Here is a 21,070-nt window from a genome sequence, read left to right as displayed (position 1 = left end):
AAATGGGGACGGGCATGGTGGCTCATGCCTGGAATCCCAGCACTTTGGGAGGCTGAGTCGAGTGGATCACCTGAGGTCAGGAGTTCGAGACCAGCTTGACCAACATGGTGAAACCCTGTCTCTACTAAAAATACAAAAAATTAGCTGGACATGGTGGTTGGCGCCTGTAATCCCGGCTATTTGGGAGGCTGAGACAAGAGAATTGCTTGAACCCTTGAGGCAGAGGTTGCAGTAAGCTGAGATTGTGTCATTACACTCCAGCCTGGGCAACAAGAGTGAAACTCCATCTCAAAAAAAAAAAAAAAAAGGGAGTCCACTGCAATAGTTCTGCATTACTTAGTCTGTTTGCATGAAAGTCTAACACAAGGGTGAATAAAGAATGGTGTGTTGTTGCTATTAAATGATGGTCTCAGTTAAAATAAAAATAAATAAATAAATAATAAAAAGAATGTACATTTTGCTGTAGTCAAACTGCCAAAAAGAACCAAAGTAAGCAGGAAGAAACCTAGAAAGTTGACGTCTATTCTTCTCTAATTTTCTGCTCCTTGAAAAATAGATAGGACATAAAGAGTAAGAGTAACACATGTTAACACATGTGGTTTCCCCATCTAACAGCCCGACTGACCTGTGGCTGGGCAGGGGATGGGGCATCAGGGTGTTGGATGAGGATCTGGCTCTGGTCTGGGCGGGCTGTCACCATGGTGCTGGCAGTTCCCACCACCATTCCACAACCACCATTGATTGAAGAGACTTGGTGAGTTAGGGTGGCTTTTAGTCTCTGTGGGCAAAGATTAGAAAAAAATGATTGTTATGGATGAGATTCTATCAAGGATGAGGAGAGTGGCCTTAGATTTTATTATTGACCTTACAGATAGGTAAAATTTCCACTCTAATTCTCTCTTAACAGAGGAATTAAGAGAAAATGACAGGCAGAGAAAATGTGCACCTGGATCCTTAAAATGCCTACTCTGTTCCCTGGCTATCATCCTGGGCACAGTTGGGGGCTGGGGGTTGCTAACGCAATAGTGTCCAGATGAAAGCTCTCTCCTGGAGCCTGGCCAGATGCTGGTCACGCAGCTATCCACCTCTTGGCCAGCTCCTCTGCCCACTCACCCACCCTCCATCTGTCACCCTAAAACTAAAACGGCAAGTGTTCCATTCCAAACAATCTGTGCTGCCTCTTTTCACTGCCCATGGTCTATGTACCAGGCTCTAAAGGTGGGGAGAGGAGATGGGAGCTATGAATCAGAGGCTTTTCTTTTCCAAACCCCATGGCATGGAGTCCTTAGCTTTGCAAGCCCCAGAAGGTTCCTTTGTTTGGCTCACTTGAAAGACCTAGGCTGATACCACCTACTTCTTTTAGAAAGGCCAACATTGCCCCAGGCTGGGATATACTCACCATCTTGGCTTCTGATGGTAGAGGGTGGCCAGAGGGAGAAATGGAGCCACTGCTGTTAACTGGTGGGCCAGGGATACCAGGAATGTTGGGCACCATGGACACAGGTCTGGCCAGCTGGATCAAGAGAAGGAAAAACCAGAAGGGAACATAATACTATTGGTGGGGCAACAGTTTCCCTAAAATGAGGATTGAGATTGGCATGTCAGGGCCTGTTCTGTGCAACGTGCCCATGGGGCATGCAGGGACAACCTAGGAAATACCTTTCCCAATGGAGCACCATAGAGTAGGGAGTCTAATCCTTCAGTGTTGAGGCAGTTTCTGTGGGAAGGGTTGGGGCTGTATCTTGAGGAAAATGTTGGGCAATTTGGGAGGTGCTACGTGCCAAGTGAAAGCAACTAATCAGCAAGCTGGCAAGATCAATTCCTAGACCAGGAGCCAATTGTCCAGATGAGTCTTTATCTAGTGTTCCGCAGTGCTGGATTGGCAGAGGTTAGGGAAGAGTTTAGGCAGGCTGCCATGCTCAACTAATACAGATCAGAGCCCACATTTCCCCAGGGCTCATGTGTGTTTTATGACCATTCAGGTGGAAGGGAAGGATTACCACATTGGTAGGGTTGGCTGCCCCAACTACAGAGCTCACCGATATAACAGACGGCATCTGTACTGGAGGCCCTGGCAGCACAGGCATGGTCTGTCCATTAGCAAGATGCATGACAAGAGGGAGGGAGCCAGTGGGAGACCTAGAGGAGACATGAAGTGAAATGCTCGTAACACAGACCTTTTGTCCATGGATCTTTCTCCTATAATTACAGAAGATTTCCAGTCTTTGTTAGTTAGGGAAGGTATAGGGCAGCACTGTAAAAATCTTGACACCCTCATGAAAGTGGGAAGGCAGAGAATCCTACTTAGCTTACCTTTTAGAGAAAAATGGCAAAATCTTTATACCTTGCAAATTAAGCAAATTTAAATAGTAGGAAGCTAATCCTATTAAAGGGTTTAGAACAATTACACATCCCTACCACTGGCTTGCCTTGGGAAAGGGGGAGTTGGATCAAAGTCATCATTTTGCAAAGCTGAATCAGGTCACATGATGGCCAAATCTGAATGTTTCTTTTGTTCCTTTCCATGGTTTGCTCTACCCTGACCAAAAAAAGAAGCTGTCCCTTTTTATTTTTCCTAGTGGGTCCAGAGAACAATAAGCTCTAAGAATCTGAATCCTGACAACAGCCTCTTAACCCATGGGTACCATGCCAGGAGTGAAGACAGACAAATAAAATTAGAGATAGCAAACACCAAGAACCCTAACTGAAACTGAGGAGACCTAACGGGTTTCAGTGTTTCATTCAGTACTGCCCCAACGGACTTTATAGGGTGTGGCTTCCACATTGTAATGAACTTCTAATGTTTTAAGGGTTCCTCTTTTTAGATTGAAGAAGTTATTAAACCCTAAAATTAAGAAAGTATTACCCCCAAATAGATATTTGCTTGTCTATTAAAAAGGTAAAAAAGATTCTGTTTGTGGGGGAGAAATTTATTTTGAGAGATAATCTCAGTGACTTGTTTTCCTTGGGTATTGAAAAACAGTCCCAGTTTTATCAAATAGTTTCATGTAATGGAAAGAAATGTAGCCTTCACTATTTCTCCCTGCTCTCTGTACTTACCCCATTTGCCTGTTGGAGGGTGGAGCCTGTGTGATGACAGAGGTTGGGGAGGGAAGGGTTGGATGAAGTGGATCATAGCCCAAGTGGAGAGGCAGGGAGCCAGGACGTACAATGGTGGGCGTGGGGGTAGAGATCACAACAGGCTTTGGGGCAACCTCCTGGGGAGAAGAGACCAACAGATCACAAAATGCTTTAAGGTGTGCTTATAGGGAAATACATAGATGGTAAAATCTAGTACAAATTTATTGGAAAGAGCATTAGAGCCACTCATGTAAATTGTGACCTGATTCCATCAGGATCAGGGACCCATAACTCACTCACCCGTTCAGGAGGAATGGTGCATTAAGATCTCTTGGCCATCTCCCCTTTCAGGGACAATGGCTGCATAAATAAGATGACAGTTGGAATATCACTTGAAATCTTTGAAGCAGCACTGTATCACCATATAAATTCTAGAGACTTAGAATTTTTCACAATCTAGATACTCTCATTCTAAACTTGATGCCAACTGTCCTCTGAACTTCAATGGGAAAGGCAGGTATACTGGTTATAAGGCAACCCAGTATCTCCAATACACCTCTTTAAAAAGGGCTATGAAAGTTTGGATAATGATCATACTGTAATAAAACAAACTGCTCTCATGTTAACTTCTTAAGATCTTAGACTGCCAGTGGTCATAATGGCCGTGAGAGCATCTCCAGACAGTCTCTAGGACTTTGTTGCTGATGAAAAGAGGGAGGGAGGCCGGGGGTGGTGGCTCATGCCTGTAATCCCAGCACTTTGGAAGGCCGAGGCGGGCAGATCAAGAGGTCAAGAGATCAAGACCATCCTGGCCAACTTGATGAAACCCTGTCTCTACTAAAAAATACAAAAATTAGCCGAGCATGGTGGCACGCACCTGTAGTCCCAGCTACTTGGGAGGTTGAGGCAGAATTGCTTGAACCCAGGAGGCAGAGGTTGCAGTAAGCCGAAACCATGCCACTGCACTCCAGCCTGGCACCTGGCGAAAGAGCAAGACTCTGTCTCCAGAAAAAAAAAAGGTAGGGGGAAGAGAGAGGTGGAGATTATCAAGCCAAATTTGGAGGGAAGTAAGATGAAGTATAGATGCTCTCTATCCATAGTGGATGTTAAAATTAATAACCACTGGTAGAGCAGTAGAGACTGAAAGGAAGCCTGAGGTGGTTTCTGAGGTTCTAATAAAATGTTTTTGCTCTAGGTGCTGGTTATACAGGCTATTAATTTCATAAAAATTCAGTAAGTTATATAATTACTATTTATGCACTTTTCTGTACATGTACTATATTTCAATAAATGTATTAAAAATAGTCTTCATGAAAGGTTTCCTTTAAAAATAATAATAATCAGACTCCTAGTAGATACTTCCTTTAAATCACTTCCCTCTAGGATGACATTTTTTTCTAAACTGTTTGATGTCCAATTTATGAATTATATGAATTTTTCTTTCTCACTTATTAATTGAAGTATAACATACAGTGATGTGCATTATAGTCATGACAACAAGATGACTTTTAGGCTGGGTGCAGGGGCTCTCGTCTGTAATCCCAGCACTTTGGGAGGCTGAAGCATGAGAATTGCTTGAGCATGGGAGGCAGAGGTTGCAGTGATCTGATATTGCACCACTGCACTCCAGCCTGGGCATCAGAGTGAGACTCTGTCTCAAAAGAAAAAGACAAAAACAAAATGACTTGTCACAAATGTTAAATCAGGATACAGACCATTTCTCACACCCCAGAAAGTTCTATGTCCCTTCCCAATCCACACCACTCCTTCACAGGAGATAAATGCTATCCTGAGTTCTCTCATCAGCAAATAGTTTTGCCTCTTGAATTACATAAGTATGTACTTCTGTGTCTGACTTTTTTGTTGTTGTTTAATATATTTGTGGGATTCATTCACATTGCTGTGTAAATATCAGTTCACTTCTCTTTTTTCTTTTTTTTTGGGACAGAGTCTCACTCTGTCACCCAGGCTGGAGTGCAGTGGCGTGATCTTGGGGCACTGCAACCTCCGTCTCTTGGGTTCAAGCAATTCTCCTATCTCAGCCTCCTGAGTAGCTGGGATTACAGACACACACCACCACACCTGGCTAATTTTTGTATTTTTGGTAGAGACAGGGTTTCACCATGTTGGCCAGGCTGGTCTCGAACTCCTGGCCTCAAGTGATCTGACCACCTTGGCCTCCCAAAGTGCTGAGATTACAGGCATGAGCCACTGTGCTCGGCTGATTTTTGGCTATTAAGAATACAATTGCTGGCCAGGTGTGGTGGCTCACTCCTGTAATCTCAGCACTTTGGGAGGCTGAGGCAGGAGGATCACCTGAGGTCAGGAATTTGAGACCAGCCTGACAAACAGGCTGGGTGTGCCCAGCTACTAAAAGTACAAAAATTAGCTGGGTGTGCCCAGCTACTCAGGAGGCTGAAGCAGGAGGATTGCTTGAACCCAAGAGGCAGAGGTCACAGTGAGCTGAGATTGCACCATTGTACTCCAGTCTGGGCGACAGAGCAAGAGTCCATCTCAAAAAAACAGAAAAATAAAAGACTACAGTTGCTATGAACATTCTAACATACTTCTTTTGGTAGACATATGCACTAATTTGTCTTCCATAGAGACTTAGAAGTGGAATTGCTGAGAAAGAGAATAGGTATAATTTATATAAATCTTCTAAATAATTAACATTCCTTTAAATACAATCCGTCCTCCTATAGGGAGGACTGTTAACATAGGGAGGGAATGTTAATTATTTTTGTTATTGTATTTAAAGGAACGTTAATTATTTTTGTTAATTATGTTTATTTTTTCTTTGCTGTCGCCTCCTTCCGCCTCTTTTTTTTTTTTTGAGACAGGGTCTCATTCTGTTGCCCAGGCTGGGGTGCACTGGGGCAATCACAGCTCTCACTGTAGCCTTGAGCTCCGGGGGCTTAAGCGATCCTCCTACCTCAGCCTGTCGAGTAGCTGGAACTACAGGCGTGCTCCACCATGCCCAGCTAATTTTTGTATTTTAAGTGGAGATGGGGTTTCTCCACATTGTCCAGGCTGGGCTTGACACTGGCTCAAGTGATTCTCCCATCTTGGCTTCCTGAGTAGTTAGGACACACTATTTGTATAATTAATAAATCAAAACTTTATCAATTAACATTTGAGATGACCCTTAGTAGAGAATTTTACCTTCTCCTTCAGTGATGGGGAACAGGGGCTAGAAGCAGGGCTATCAGGTGGGGATGAGTCTACCTCCACTGGCTCTTCTTCTTTGATTTTGATGTCTGGTGTGGAAGGTAGAGACATGTCAAGGGGCCCAGCAGCAGCCTGTTGTGAAAGAAAAATGAACAGTTTAACCCTATGATTCCTTTCAGGTTGAATCTATATTTTCCCAGGTCCAAGATAAGGGAATGTGCTTCCAACAAGTTCAGCTCTTGGTCAAAGCACTGAACTGCATGTCAAAGAAATCTGGGCCCCTTATGTTTTATGTAGAACTCTGGCCAAATCATTTTATCAGTAATTCTCAGGGCTTCTGTCCCTAACCATAAGATGAAGATTATACCTGCTTCACCAAAGGTGAACAAATATTTATAAAGACCGGAAAAAAAAGATGTCATTTAAATCCATGCAAATATTATAGTATTTTTCAGGAAATCAAAATGATTCCTGAATCTGCTGGCCACTGGAGAACTGTCAACACTTTCTCTGCCAACAGGATGACTAGATTACCCAATTACTAAAAGCAAACAAAGACAAACTGGCTATTCGAGTACTGCAAACAAGATAGGAAAGGTATTTCCTGGGGAACTCACCATGCTTGATGGTGATTTCACCCCAAAACCTGGTGCTGGAGGCTAGATACACCAGGTAGATAGGGTTTTGGCGTAACAAAGAAAAGAAAGGCTAATCATCTGATTGGTGAAATAAATGAGAACTTGGTCTTAGGAGCAAGACTGGAGAAACCCAGAAAGTAAAGAGAGCACTTTCCTGGCAATGATGCAACCACCTCACAGAACTGTGGAGGTGGAAATGGCCTTGCAGGAAACAGTAAACCATTTGAGATAACGGCCTTGACACCGCAGGACAGGAGGGCTGGCATTGCAGTTCAGTTTCATGACAAAGTGGATCCTTTGTTCTATCCATAACGTATCCCAGGTTTCTTGGTGAAGCAACTGCTTGTTTCTAGCTCTTCCCTTGCTACCTTAACCCTTAGAAACCTTCTTGATAGCTAGCTGAGGAAATTAAAGATAATCTGGTATCTACTACATTAGGGAAGGTAGTAATACTTCTTTTTCCCCAATCTGATGAGGGTGAGCAACAGCAAAGGTGGCTTCATTTCTGCCTCATTTTTTCTACACTGCTAAGATGTCAGGTCCAATTTAGCTAATTCTGAGATCTCTTAAGTCTGAGATTAGTGGGAAGGAGAAGCCTCTACATAAATACAACCATACATTTGAAATCCTCTATAGGGCATCTCCTAGAAGAGCTGTGGTTCAGGAAATTTCCATGCTCATTAAACACTCCTGGAGACAATTTGTGCTTCTCATCAAGGAGAAGTAAAGACCACTCCTGAATAGGCAGGAAGAAACACCAAGGAATGCCCTGAGGAAAGGGCTGACTGACTATGAACTAGTCTCCCAGAAGTGTCCACTGAGCTAAAATGGCAATGAAAAAGACTTGAAGCTTTTTACGGGAGGCTAATTTTCTTGAATTTGCCAATAATTAATTGGGTATAAAATCCCACATAGGCCAAGTGTGGTGGCTCATGCCTGTAATCTCAGCACTTTGGGAGGTTGAGGTGGGAGGATTGCTTGAGCCCAGGAGTTTGAGACCAGCCTGGGCAACACATTAAGACCCCATCTCTCTGAAAATAAATTAGCCAGGCATGGTGGTATATGCCTGTAGTCCCAGTTACTTGGGAGGCTGAGGTGGGAGAACTGCTTAAGCTCAGGAGGTGGAGACTGCAGTGAGCCATCATTCCACCACTGCACTCTAACCTGGGAGACAAAGCAAGACCCTGTCAATGAATGCATGAATAAAAATGAATGATGAGAAGACTGTGGCCAGTTCTGCCATTTGAAAGTGGAACTATAAGACCAGGTGTGGTGGCTCACGCTTGTAATCCCAGCACTTTGGGAAGCTGAGGCTGGTGGATCGCTTGAGCCCTGGAGTTCAAGACCAGTGTGGGCAACATGGCAAAACCCCGTCTCTCTTAAAAAAAAAAAAAAACACAAAATTTAGCTGGGTGTGGTGGCTCATGCCTGTAATCCCAGCACTTTAGGAGGCTGAGGCAGGCAGATCATGAGGTCAGGAGTTCGAGACCAGCCTGGCCAGCATGATGAAACTCTGTCTCTACTAAAAATACAAAAATTAGCTGGGCATGGTGATGGCATGTGCCTGTAGTCCCAGCTACTTGGGAGGCTGAGGCAGGAGAACTGCTTGAACTCAAGAGGCAGAGGTTGCAGTGAGCCGAGATCGTGCCACTGCCCTTCACCCTTGGGCAAGAGAGTGAAACTGCCTAAAAAAAAAAAAAAAAAAAAAAAAAGTAGAACTACAAGTATATGCCACTGAATTTCCCCACTTTATTAATTTATTTAAAGACAGGGTTTGGACCAGGCACGGTAGCTCATGCCTGTAATCCCAGCACTTTGGGAGGCTGAGATGGACAGATTGCTTGAGCTCAGGCGTTTGAGACCACCCTGGACAACATGGCAAAACCCTATCTCTACTAAAAATACAAAAAAATTAGCTGCATGTGGTGGCATGCACCTGTAATCCTGGGTACTTGGGAGGCTGAGACAGAAGAATTGCTTACACCTGGGAGGTGGACATTGCAGTGAGCTAAGATTGTGCCACTGCACACCAGCCAGGGTGACAGAGAAAAACTCTGTCTGGAAAAAATAAAACAATAAAGACAAAGTATTGTTCCATTGCCCAGGCTGGAGTGCAGTGGTTTGATCATAGCTAACTGCAGCCTTGACCTCCTAGGCTCAAGTGATCCTCCTGCCTTGGCCTCCTGAGTAGCTGGGACCACAAGAGTGTACTACCACACTCAGCTGATTTTTAAATTTTTTGTAGAGATAGGTCTCACCATGCTCCCAGGCTGGTCTTGAACTCCTGAGTTCCAGCAATCCTCCTGTTGTGGCCTCCCTAAGCACTGGGATTACAGGTGTGAACTACCATGCCCCATGCAGCCCTCATTCTGTTAGTTTGAGGGAAACAACATAAAAAGAAACTCATAGAAATCTATGGAACTTGGAAATAACTCCAGTGATAAAGATACTATCTTGCTTTCTTACCACTTAAACTGGATGGAAAAGTCATGTATAACTATCTTGATTTACTGGCTACTCCCTCTTAGAAGGAAAGAGCTTCCATGGAAATTTTTTCTTAAATATAGGGAAAACCAGAAGCAGTTCCAGCTATTCTATATTCTGATAGGATCCCATGCCTCACTATACTATACAATTGAGAGGTTAATGTGTTAATACATATGTTTTAGGATAGAGATATTGGAATCTTTTATGATTCCAGAAAATCAGGAACACAGACTCGATTTCAAAAATAGTGACCAATAACCTAGAATTCTAATTCTACAGTAAAATTTTATCTTTGCATTTTTCTTTTTCCCTCAAGTCCCTTATCTGTGGGAACTATCTTCTTTTGACTCTGCTTCTTCAGGTATTTCCTCTGGTCTTCCAAACTAAGGGATCCTCTAGGGATCTGGACTATATAAAGGCTCAGGATTACAGAATCACAGCATCTCAGAATTAGAAGGGATTTCTCTACAATATCTCTATTAAGTGGCCTACATATAATTGAACATATTTTGTATTCAATTATATGTAGGCCACTTAGTAGAGATATTATAGATCACCCAGTGATCCAACTTCTACCTTTGGGCCACATGGAATAAATGTAATCCCTCTTTTACTTGAATGCTCTTGAAGACTGCGATTTGTTTACACTAAATCTCTTTTCCAAACAAAATTTCCTCAATTTCTTTCTTTTTTTTGAGACAAAGTCTCACTCTGTCGCCCAGGCTGGAGTGCGGTGGTGCGATCTCAGTTCACTGCAACCTCTGCCTTCCAGGTTCAAGCAATTCTCCTGCCTCAGCCTCCTGAGTAGCTGGGATTACAGTGCATGCCACCACACCCAGCTACTTTTTGTATTTTTAGTAGAGACAGGGTTTCACCATGTTAGTCAGGCTGGTCTTGAACTCCTGACCTCGTGATGCACCGTGTCCAGCCTGGCCGCCCACCCCGACTTTTTTTTTAAAGAGATAGGGTCTCATTCTGTCACCTAGGCTGGAGCACAGTGGTATGATCATAGGTCACTGCAGCCTTGAACTCCTGGGTTCAAGCAATCTTTCCACTTCAGCCTCCTGAGTAGCTAGGACTACAGGCATGCACCACCATGCCTGGCTAATTTTTAAAACTTTTTTTGTAGAGATGGGGGTCCTGCTATGTTGCCCAGGCTGGTCTTGAACTCCTGTAATCCTCTCACCTTGGCCGCCCAAAGTGCTGGGATTACAGGCATGAGCCAGTGTGCTTGGCCACTTGATTTCTTTAAAAGTTCCTGAAGTGACATAGTTTCTAGTTCTTTCACTGTCCTGTTTGATTTCCTTTGAAAGACAGTAAGAACATCCTTCTTTTCTTTAATGCTTTGAATAATAATAGAAAACTACTTAAAGGCAAAAACCACATATATTAAAACAAAGAAGAGTGGAAATTTAATAAATGTTTATTGACTTGCTGATTCAAAAAAACAGTGCAGCTGAGAAGTCTGATCAGCTCAGAAAAGAGTGGGATTTGGCAACAAATATGTTATCTAACAAAATCTGAGTAATTTATAACCTTTTAAGATCTTCAACATATTTATAATATAAATAATTATTATTATTTTTTAAGACGGAGTTTCGCTCTTGTTACCCAGGCTGGAGTGCAATGGCCCGATCTCGGCTCACCGCAACCTCTGCCTCCTGGGTTCATGCAATTCTCCTGCCTCAGCCTCTTGAGTAGCTGGGATTACAGGCACGTGCCACCATGCCCAGCTAATTTTTGTATTTTTAGTAGAGATGGGTTTCACCATGTTGACCAGGATGGTCTCGATCTCTTGACCTCGTGATCCACCCACCTCGGTTTCCCAAAGTGCTGGGATTATAGGCGTGAGCCACTGTGCCCGGCCAATATAAATAATTTTTAAAAAACGGATTATTAATCTAATATTCCCCTGGAGGAACAAGAGGACTAATTTTTGGTGAAGACAGACTTGTGCTGATCCATCATCTGGAACTCCTAAAGACCTGAATGGCTGACTGGGATTAGTGACTGCTATCTGGCTTGACTGTACTAAGCCCATGATTTTGTGTTTTAACCCATTAAGCAAATTGTCCCAAAGCACAACAAAAATAGCCTAGGTCTGAATACCACCAGTTTTTTGCCAACAGTCCTGCTTCTTGCCTTTTTCTCATCCTCATCTGCAGCTTTCTTGAATTCATGTTCAAAGGAGCTAGCTAGTTCATTGAAGAGTCCCACTTCCTCACAGTTCTTCAGGAATCTAGTTGGAGTAGGAGTTTGATCTGTAAACATGAAAGAAAAGGAAACTTTTAGTTTTGATCTGAAATTAAAACTTGCTATTATGTAGTATATAGAGAATGCATTTGTACTTTTTGATTTGCAGATAGAGTCTCTGTGTTAGGGCAAATTTGCTTTAATAGAGCTCTAGTAGGCAAAGGCTGGTGCTAGGCCACCAGAGGGTGTCTGTGTTGTGTTGCCTCAAAGCCAGCAAGGGGAAGACAGAACAGTATTTTGTTGTGTGACTATCCATGTACCCACGTTTCTCTCAGCGCTAGTTTTACCTCCTTTACCTCCAACCAAACCAAACCAAACCAAACCACGCATGCAGGTGGCACAGTTTTGTGAAACCCCTAGATCTAGTTAAGCAATGTTTTCTTTTGTAAACTCACTCCCTGCTAAGTCTGAAGTGAGCAGAAAAAGCAGATGGATGTTAAAATTTGATGAGAAGAAACTGAGGATCAGATGGTTGAGTTTGCTGACTAAAGCTACCAAGTAAGAAATAGTGCCCTGGCCGGGCGCAGTGGCTCACACCTATAATCCCAGCACTTTGGGAGGCCGAGGCGGGTGGATCATGAAGTCAACAGATCGAGACCATCCTGGTCAACAAGGTGAAACCCCGTCTCTACTAAAAATACAAAAATTAGCTGGGCATGGTGGTACGCGCCTGTAGTCCCAGCTACTCAGGAGGCTGAGGCAGGAGAATTGCCTGAACCCAGGAGGCGGAGGTTGTGGTGAGCCGAGATCGTGCCATTGCACTCCAGCCTGGGTAACAAGAGCAAAACCCTGTCTCAAAAAAAAAAAGAAAAAGAAATAGTGCCTTGTCTTTGAGGTAATGGTCGCTGAGGTAATGGTCTGTTACCTTCTGAAGGATTCTAGGCAAATCTAGCGGCTGAGGGGTAAGACAGCAAGATCATGAGCTAGAAATGGAAACTGCAAACAGTGGGGCTCATTTCACAGAGACCTAGGCCCAGAGTGAGTTCTGGAAACCAGAATATTTCGATTTTGCCAGCCAAAATATCCCCACAGGGGCTGCACGAATCTCTCCTTAACATAGTTCCTCTGCCCTTGGGAAGAGAAAGCCTCTTGATAACCCATGGGAACTTTTTAAGCAACTTGAATTTGAGGTTTGAGCTTCTCCCTCACAACGCTGCTTTTTTAGAGCTGAATCTTGTTCACAGATCCTAACTCTATTACGATGGCTTTCCTTGGCATGCTACTTCAGGGATTAATCTCATACCCCAAACCACTAGAATGAATGACAGAAATAGAGAACAATTTTTTTTTTTTGGAGAGATGGATTATGCTCTGTCACCCAGGCTGGAGTGCAGTGGCGTGATCTCAGCTCACTGGAACCTCCACCTCCTGGGTTCAAGCAATTCTCCTGCCTCAGGCTCCCAAGTAGCTGGGATTACAGGTATGCGCCATCACGCCTGGCTAATTTTTGTATTTTTAGTAGAGACAGGGTTTACCATATTGGTTAGGCTGGTCTTGAACGCCTGACCTCGTGATCTGCCCATCTCAGCCTCCCAAAGTGCTGGGATTACAGGCATGAGCCACCGCGTCTGGCTAAGAACAATGTTTAAATGATACATTAAGGAGTGAGATTTAGGATTAAAATCACGCCTTTTTGGCCAGGCTCAGTGGCTCATGCCTGTAATCCCAGCACTTTTGGAGGCTGAGATAGGAGTATCACTTGAGGTCAGGAGTTTGAGACCAGCCTGACCAACATGGTAAAACTGTCTCTACAAAAAATACAAAAATTAGGTGGGTATAGTGGCAGGCGCCTGTAGTCCCCACTACTTGGGAGAGTGAGGCAGGAGAATCCCTTGAAGCCAGGAGGCAGACGTTGCAGTGAGCAGAGATTGTTGCCACTGCACTCTAGCCTGGGTGACAAAGTGAGACTGTTTCAAAAAAAAAAAAAAAGAAATCACTCCTTCTAGCATGATCAATTGAAAATAGTGCAGTGGGATTTTCCATGGAAACAGCACAATTTTTATAAAAAAACATTTAAACAAAACCTCTTCTGAATCAGAGTGTTTGGAAAAGTTACCACTACTTCTCTAAATAGTTTTAAAAGGTTCTCTGGCAGCTTTGGTTGGCTAACGATAAAGCCACTTTCCCTCCATCCTTGGGTGAGTAGAAGTAATATCATCCTTATGCTTAGAGAGTACTTTAGTAAGGGCATACACAGAATCACAACTCAAGTGGAACAGGAAGGGGCAGCTAAGGGCATGGCTATGGCAGAAGAGGGACTTTCAGGCCTCTGATATGAGGCTCAAACAAACCTCCCCTGCACCCTGCTGTTCAGGCTAATTTCTCATTTTTTAAAGGCTCCCCTGTGTTAAACCTAATTCCTCACTTTGCAAGCGGCCTCTAACCTTCAAATGGCTCTGGTTCGTGAACAAACAGACTGAAAATATATCAGAGTATCATGAGTCTGCTCTAATGAATCCTAAAAAAAAAAAAATCAGTAAATGTTTTTTCTTTTTTGAGACAGAATTTTACTCGTCACCCAGGCTGGAGTGCAATGGCGTGATCTCTGCTCACCGCAATCTCCGCCTCCTGGGTTCAAGCAATTCTCCTGCCTTAGCCTTCTGAGTAGCTGGGATTACAGGCATGTGCCACCACGCACAGCTAATTTTATAGTTTTAGTAGAGGCGGGGTTTCACTGTGTTGCCCAAGCTGGTCTTGAACTCCTGAGCTCAAGGGATTCTCCTGCCTTGGCCTTGCAAAGTGCTGGGATTTCAGGCCTTAGTCACTGCCCCCAGCCTAAGAGCCATGTCTTAAATCTGGGAAATACTCCTATATTCCTATCCCTTTCCTCCACCAGGCATGTACAAAAGTGTATTCATGTAGCACCAAAACATACAGAAAGTATTCAGTAAAAACTTACTAATTTTTTTTGGCCAGGTGCCGTGGCTCATGCCTGTAATCCCAGCACTTTGGGAGGCCAAGGTGGATCACCTGAGGTCAGGAGTTCGAGACCAGCCTGACCAACGTGGTGAAACCCTGTCTTTATTAAGAATACAGAAATTAGCCAGGCATTGTGGCGCATGCCTGTAATCCCAGCTACTCTGGAGGCTGAGGCAAGAGAACTGCTTGAATCCAGGAGGTGGAGGTTGCAGTGAGTTGAGATTATGCCATTGTACTCCAGCATGGGCAACAAGAGCAAAACACCATTTCAAAAAAAAAAGCCTGGTACAATGGCTCACCCCTGTAATCCCAGCACTTTGGGAGGCTGAGGTGGGAGGATCACTTGACGTTTGAGACCAGCCTGGCCAACATGGTGAAACCCCGTCACTATAAAAAAAAAATAAAGAGAGGAAAAAAAAAAAAAAGAAAACATGGCTCTTGGCTGTAGAGAATTAAGATATTTTTTCTTTTTTTTTGAGATAGAGTTTCGCTCTTGTTACCCAGGCTGGAGTGCAATGACGCGATCTTGGCTCACTGCAACCTCTGCCTCCTGGGTTCAGGCAATTCTCCTGCCTCGGTCTCCTGAGTAGCTGGGATTACAGGCTCGCGCCACTATGCCCAGCTAATTTTTTGTATTTTTAGTAGAGATGGGGTTTCACCATGTTGACCAGGATGGTCTCGATCTCCTGACCTCATGATCCACCCGCCTCGGCCTCCCAAAGTGCTGGGATTACAGGCGTGAGCCACTTCGCTTGGCCTCTTTTTCTTTCTTTCTTTTTTTCTGAGACAGGGTCTCACTTTGTCACCCAGGCTGGAGTGCAGTGGCGTGATCTCGGCTCACTGCAGTCCCTGCCTCCCAAGCTAAAGCAATCCTCCCACCTCAGCCTCCGAAGTAGCTGGGACTACAGGTATGCACCATCACCCTAACTAATTTCTGTAGTTTTTGTAGAGATAGGGCTTCACTATAATGCCCAGGCTGTTTTTTGTTTTTGTTTTTGACACGGAGTCTTAATCTGTCACCCAGTCTGGATACAGTGGTACAATTTCGGCTCACTGCAACCTCCGACTCCCGGGTTCTAGCGATTCTCCTGCTTCAGCCTCCCTAATAGCTAGGATTACAGGTGCACACCATCCTGCCCGGCTAACTTTTGTATTTTTAGTAGAGATGGGGTTTCACCATGTTGACCAGGATGGTCTTGACCTTCTGACCTCAGGTGATCTGCCCATCTCAGCCTCCCAAAGTGCTGGGATTACAGGTGTGAGCCACCACACTTGGCTGTTTTCTTTTTTTCTTTTAAAAGACAGTCTTGCTCTGTCATCCAGGCTAGAGTGCAGTGGCATGATCATAGCTCACTGAAACCTTGAACTCCCAGGCTCAAGCAATCTTTGTCTCAGCCTCCCAAGTTGCTAGGACTACAGGGGTGTCCCACCATGCTTGGCTAATCGTATCTATGAAGGATATATTTATTTTTAGATACAAGGTCTCACTCTGTCACCCACACTGGAGTGCAGTGTTGTGATCATAGCTATATATGTATGTATGTATATATGTATTTATTTTTAAATACAGGGTCTTACTCTGCAGTCACCCAGGCCGGAGGCAGTGGCATCATCATAGCTCACTGCAGCCTTGAACTCTTCAACACAAGTATCTCCTACCTTAGCTTCCTGAGTGGCTGGAGTACAGGCAAGTGGCACCATGCCTAGCTAATTTATTTTCATATCGAGGCGGGTGCCTCATCATGTTGCCCAGGCTGGTCTCGGACTCCTGGCCTCAAGCGATCCTCCTGCCTCTGCTTCCTCAAGTGCTGGGATTGGAGGCATGAGTCACTGTGTCTGACCTGAGGCTAATTTTTACAAAATTTTGTTAAGATGGGTCTCATGTTGCCCAGGGGTGGCCTTGAACTCCTGGACTCAAGCAGTCCTCCTGCCTGTGCCTCTCAAAGCACTGGGATTACAGGTGCGAGCCACTGTGTCACTAGGCCCCAGAGATGTTTTCTTTTTTCTTCTTCATTCTTTTTTAGACACAAGGTCTTGCTTTGTCACCCAGGCCGGAATGCAGTGGCGTGGAATGCAGTGGCGTGATCGTAGCTCACTGTAACCGTGAACTCCTGGGCTCAAGTGGTTCTCCTGCCTCAGACTCCCAAGTAGCTGGGACTAAATGCAAGTGTCACCACACCTGGTTAATTTTAAAATTTTTTGTAGAGATGGGATCTTGCTATGTTGCCCAGGCTGGCCTCTAACTCCTGGGCTCAAGTGATCCTCCCACCTTGACCTCTGGAGTACTGGGATTACAGGGTCAGTCACAGTGCTCAGCTGATAAGGCTTTCTAGTAGAGGAAATAAAACTAATATATGTAGAAAGCATCACAGTGTACAAAAATAAGTACTTGGCTGGGCATGGTGGCTCACACCTCCCAGAACTTTGGAAGGCTGAGGGGGGAGGGTTGCCTGAGGCTAGGAGTTCAAGACCCAACTTGGGGAACAAAGCTAGAACCCATCTTTACAAAAAATAAAATAATTAGCTGGGTGTGGTGGTGCACATCTGTAGTCCCAGCTACTGGGGAGGGTGAGGTGGGAGGATGGCTGGAGCCCAAGAGTTTGAGGCTGCAGTGAGCTGTGATCACACCACTGCACTCCAGCCTGGGCAACAGAGCAAGTCTCTGTCTCCAAAAAATACCCCTCAAAACAAGGAACAAATTAAAACTTGGGTGAATGCCATGGTGCTAGGTTATGAAGAGCCTAAAAATCCAGGCATAAATAGCCTTTGTCTTTTTTTGTTTGTTGGTTTTGAGACAGAGTTTCTCTCTTGTTACACAGACTGGGGGCAATGGCACGATCTCAGCTCACTGCAACCTCTGCCTCTTGAGCTCAAGCAATTCTCCTGCCTCAGCCTCCCAAGTATCTGAGGTTACAGGTGTGCATCACCATGCCTGGCTAATTTTGTATTTTACATGGTTTTTTTTGAGATGGAGTCTTGCTCTGTTGACCAGTCTGGAGTACAGTGGTATAATCTCAGCTCACTGCAACCTCCGCCTTTCAGGTTTAAGCAATTCTCCTACCTCAACCTCCCAAGGAGGCCAGGCTTATCTTGAACACCTTACCTCATGATCCACCTGCCTCAACCTCCCAAGTGCTGGGATTACAGGCATGAGCCACTGAGCCTGGATAATTTTGTATTTTTAGTAGAGATGGGGTTTCCCCATGTTGGTCAGGCTGGTCTTGAACTCCTGACCTCTGGTGATCCACCTGCCTTGGCCTCCTAAAGTGATGAGATTACAGGCGTGAGCCACTGCGTCTGGCCTTAGTCTTAAAGTAAGAGAAAAGAGCCCAGTGCGGTGGCTCAGGCTTGTAATCCCAGCACTTTAGGAGGCCAAAGCTGGTGGATCATTTGAGGTCAGGAGTTCAAGACCAGCCTGGCCAACATGGTGAAACCCCGTCTCTATTAAAAATACAAAAATTAGCTGGGTGGCAAGTGGCGTGCACCTGTAATCCTAGCTACTTGGGAGGCTGAGGCAGGAGAATCACTTGAGCCTGAGAGGTGGAAGTTGCATGAGCCAAGATCATGCCACTGCACTCCAGTCTGGGCGACAGAGTGAGACCCTGTCTCAAAAAATTAAATAAATAAAAATAAATAAAGAGATAACAGGAAGATAATGATAGATTTTGACTAGAAGAGAGAATTTAGGGAAGACCGGCTTTTCTCTTCTTTTCTTTTTTTTTTTTTGAGATGGAGTTTCGCTCTTGCTACCCAGGCCGGAGTGCAATGGTGCAATCTCGGCTCACCGCAACCTCCACCTCCTGGGTTCAAGCAATTCTCCTGCCTTAGCCTCCCAAGTAGCTGGGATTACAGGCGTGCGCCACCATGCCCAGCTAATTTTTGTATTTTTAGTAGAGACGGGGTTTCACCATGTTGACCAGGATGGTCTCGATCTGTTGACCTCGTGATCCACCCGCCTCGGCCTCCCAAAGTGCTGGGATTATAGGCTTGAGCCACCGCCCCGGCCCTGGCTTTTCAATACTATGTATACAACATAGATTAGAATGAGAGACTAATCAAGGAGGTCAGCAAGGAGACTTTGGAGGAATCTAAGCATAAAGAATGTGATGGTAGGGAACAACAGAAAGGAATAAAACAGAAAGAATCTGAAGAATAAAACAACCAAGATTTTAAGAATATTGATATTAATGAATAATAAAGGAGAAAGAGCTGGTTTAGAAGACAAGGAGGTAAGTTCAGTTACTGACATAAAGATTGGAATGACAGCCAAGTAAAAATGTTCACATAAGGGGTTGGAATACATGACATACCAGGTCTTAACTGGAGATGTAAGAATTACCAACGTAGCCAGGCGTAGTGGCTCAAGCCTGTAATCCCAGCACTTTGGGAGGCCAAGGCGGGTAGATCACGAGGTCAACAGATCGAGACCATCCTGGTCAACATGGTGAAACCCCGTCTCTACTAAAAATACAAAAAATTAGCTGGGCATGGTGGCACATGCCTGTAATCCCAGCTACTCAGGAGGCTGAGGTAGGAGAATTGCATGAACCCAGGAGGCGGAGGTTGCGGTGAGCCGAGATTGCGCCATTGCACTCCAGCCTGGGTAACAAGAGCGAAACTCCGTTTCAAAAAAAAAGAGAATTACCAACGTAGATATATGATAGCTGAAGTCACATGCAACAAGATGAGCATTCTAGAACTGAGAGCAAAGAGTAACAGAAGAACACGTTTTCTCCTTGAGAGTGTCCTGGAGCAACTTCCTTACCACCCCTGGAGACTTGGCGTAGACCCTTCCACCAATTTGGAATAATCTCTCCAACTTTATAACCTTGCCCCAAACGTACCTCTCAAATAAACTTCCTCTGATTAATTCTACTTAATATTAACTTGTTTAGTATTCATATAGTTTGCAGTATTCACTTATACTTGTCTGCAAATACGACTTTATGAATATATGTCCTGAATTAATTATATCTTACTATACGCATACCCTATCCACTATTCCCTAAGATTTCCCCTAGCTTTTCCTTTTGTTTTTAGAGATGGGGTCTCGCTTTGTGGTCCAGACTGGGGTGCAATCATAGCACACTGTAACCTCATACTCCTGGGCTCAAGCAATCTTCCTACCTCAGCCTCCCAAGTAGCTAAGACTATAGGCATACAGCTAATTTTTAAACATTTTTGTAGAGGTCTCCCTATGTTGCTCAGGCTGGTCTTGAACTTGCAGCCTCAAGTGATCCTCCTGCCTCGGCCTCCCAGAACATTGGGATTACAGGCATGAGCCACCACACCTGACCTTCCCCCAGGTTTTCCTAAGGATCACTAATGACAATGTTTCCATTTATGTCCTTTTCCTAAGGATTACAAATCTACAAGCTCCTAGCAAATGTGCCTGGTGTATATAGTAGATATGAAATAAATATATGCTGAATTAATGAGGAATAGGAGGTCTGTAAGGGCAAGTGGCAAGTCCCTTTCATCATGTATAGAAGTATGATGAGGAAGTTCTGTCTCTCCTTCTCCATGTCTATGGAAGCATTTTGGCTAGTAATACAGAAACTGTCTTATCTGAGTTATAAAGTAATAACCACCAACTAAATACCCTAGAAACTAAATATTGAGTTAAGCTTGCTTAAATTGAGCTAAATCAGAACCGCTCATGGATCAAAAGAAAAAGCTCACTTTAGTTTGTATGTCTGTCTAGCTGAAAATGGTGCAGCAGAACTGCTGCCTGGTTTGCGAGCAGTTGCTAAGAGGGATCCCTTGAGAATGGCATATGCAAGCAAGACAGTATCTACAACTGCTGAGAGGTTCCAGGTCACCCACATTGGCTTAGAAAAGTCCCACTGACTAAATGTCTTGTTTGAGCTTTGGAAATGTTCCCTCAGTGGTGTCTGGGTTCACAAGGGAAGTTGAATTTATGAACTGACAATCTGCCTGCTGGAGGAAAACTGACACCCAGTGGAAGAGAAGCAGTCAGGCTGGGTTGGCTTTTTTGCATTCTTTTGTTCACCCCTTCACTGTGGGTAGAGAAAAATGTCAAAAGCATCTTTTGTCTGTAAATCTTTCAAAGTCTTAATAAATAGAAAGTAAGAAGGTAATAGACCGAAAAAAGTTAAGACGAAACCTCAACACACCTACCCTCAAAAACTGCAGAACACAAATTTTGTTATTAAAAACAGAGTAGAGAGTACAATAGAAACTTGGGAGCTTTTAGTGTTCCTTTTTCCTGATTAAATGCAGATCACATAAGGGCTCTTAATGGGAAAAGGGGAGTATAGCTCCCAGTACATCTGGTCTCTGGTATTAATCTTAACTGTCTGGTGATATCAAGGCACGTGGCTTTTGGGGCAGCAAATACCTGCAATGATGACTGAATCAGTTCGAGCTGGGCCAAATTTCAATGTCATCTCATGCTTGTGTTTATGAACTGCCAGGTGGTCCTCGTTTGTAAATCTCTGAAACGAAACAGAAATGGAGATGTGAAAAAACAAAAACAAAAACCCAATCCAGTGCCCTTT

General features: G+C 44.2%; 1 protein-coding gene across 8 annotated transcripts in view; it reads right to left on the bottom strand.

The window, feature by feature from the left end:
• Nucleotides 1-21,070, bottom strand: part of LOC100411313 (cyclic AMP-dependent transcription factor ATF-7) — a 107,489-nt gene that overhangs the window by 12,835 nt on the left and 73,584 nt on the right. For 2 of the 8 annotated variants that reach the window (XM_035256574.3, XM_035256576.3), the window contains exons 3-9: nt 20,911-21,007; nt 11,487-11,638; nt 6,247-6,384; nt 3,061-3,218; nt 2,040-2,139; nt 1,400-1,513; nt 626-778 (exon numbers count right to left, since the gene is read on the bottom strand). In XM_035256574.3, the coding sequence (XP_035112465.1) occupies nt 626-778; nt 1,400-1,513; nt 2,040-2,139; nt 3,061-3,218; nt 6,247-6,384; nt 11,487-11,638; nt 20,911-21,007 (912 nt within the window). The remainder of the gene's footprint in view (nt 1-625; nt 779-1,399; nt 1,514-2,039; nt 2,140-3,060; nt 3,219-6,246; nt 6,385-11,486; nt 11,639-20,910; nt 21,008-21,070) is intronic. The other 6 variants (XM_017976105.5, XM_017976106.4, XM_035256578.3 and 3 more) reach the window with 3 other exon arrangements.

The sequence above is a fragment of the Callithrix jacchus genome, chromosome 9, assembly GCF_049354715.1.
Source record: "Callithrix jacchus isolate 240 chromosome 9, calJac240_pri, whole genome shotgun sequence".
Classification (NCBI taxonomy): Eukaryota; Metazoa; Chordata; class Mammalia; order Primates; family Cebidae; genus Callithrix; species Callithrix jacchus.
This window is presented reverse-complemented; position numbering and strand designations above follow the sequence as displayed.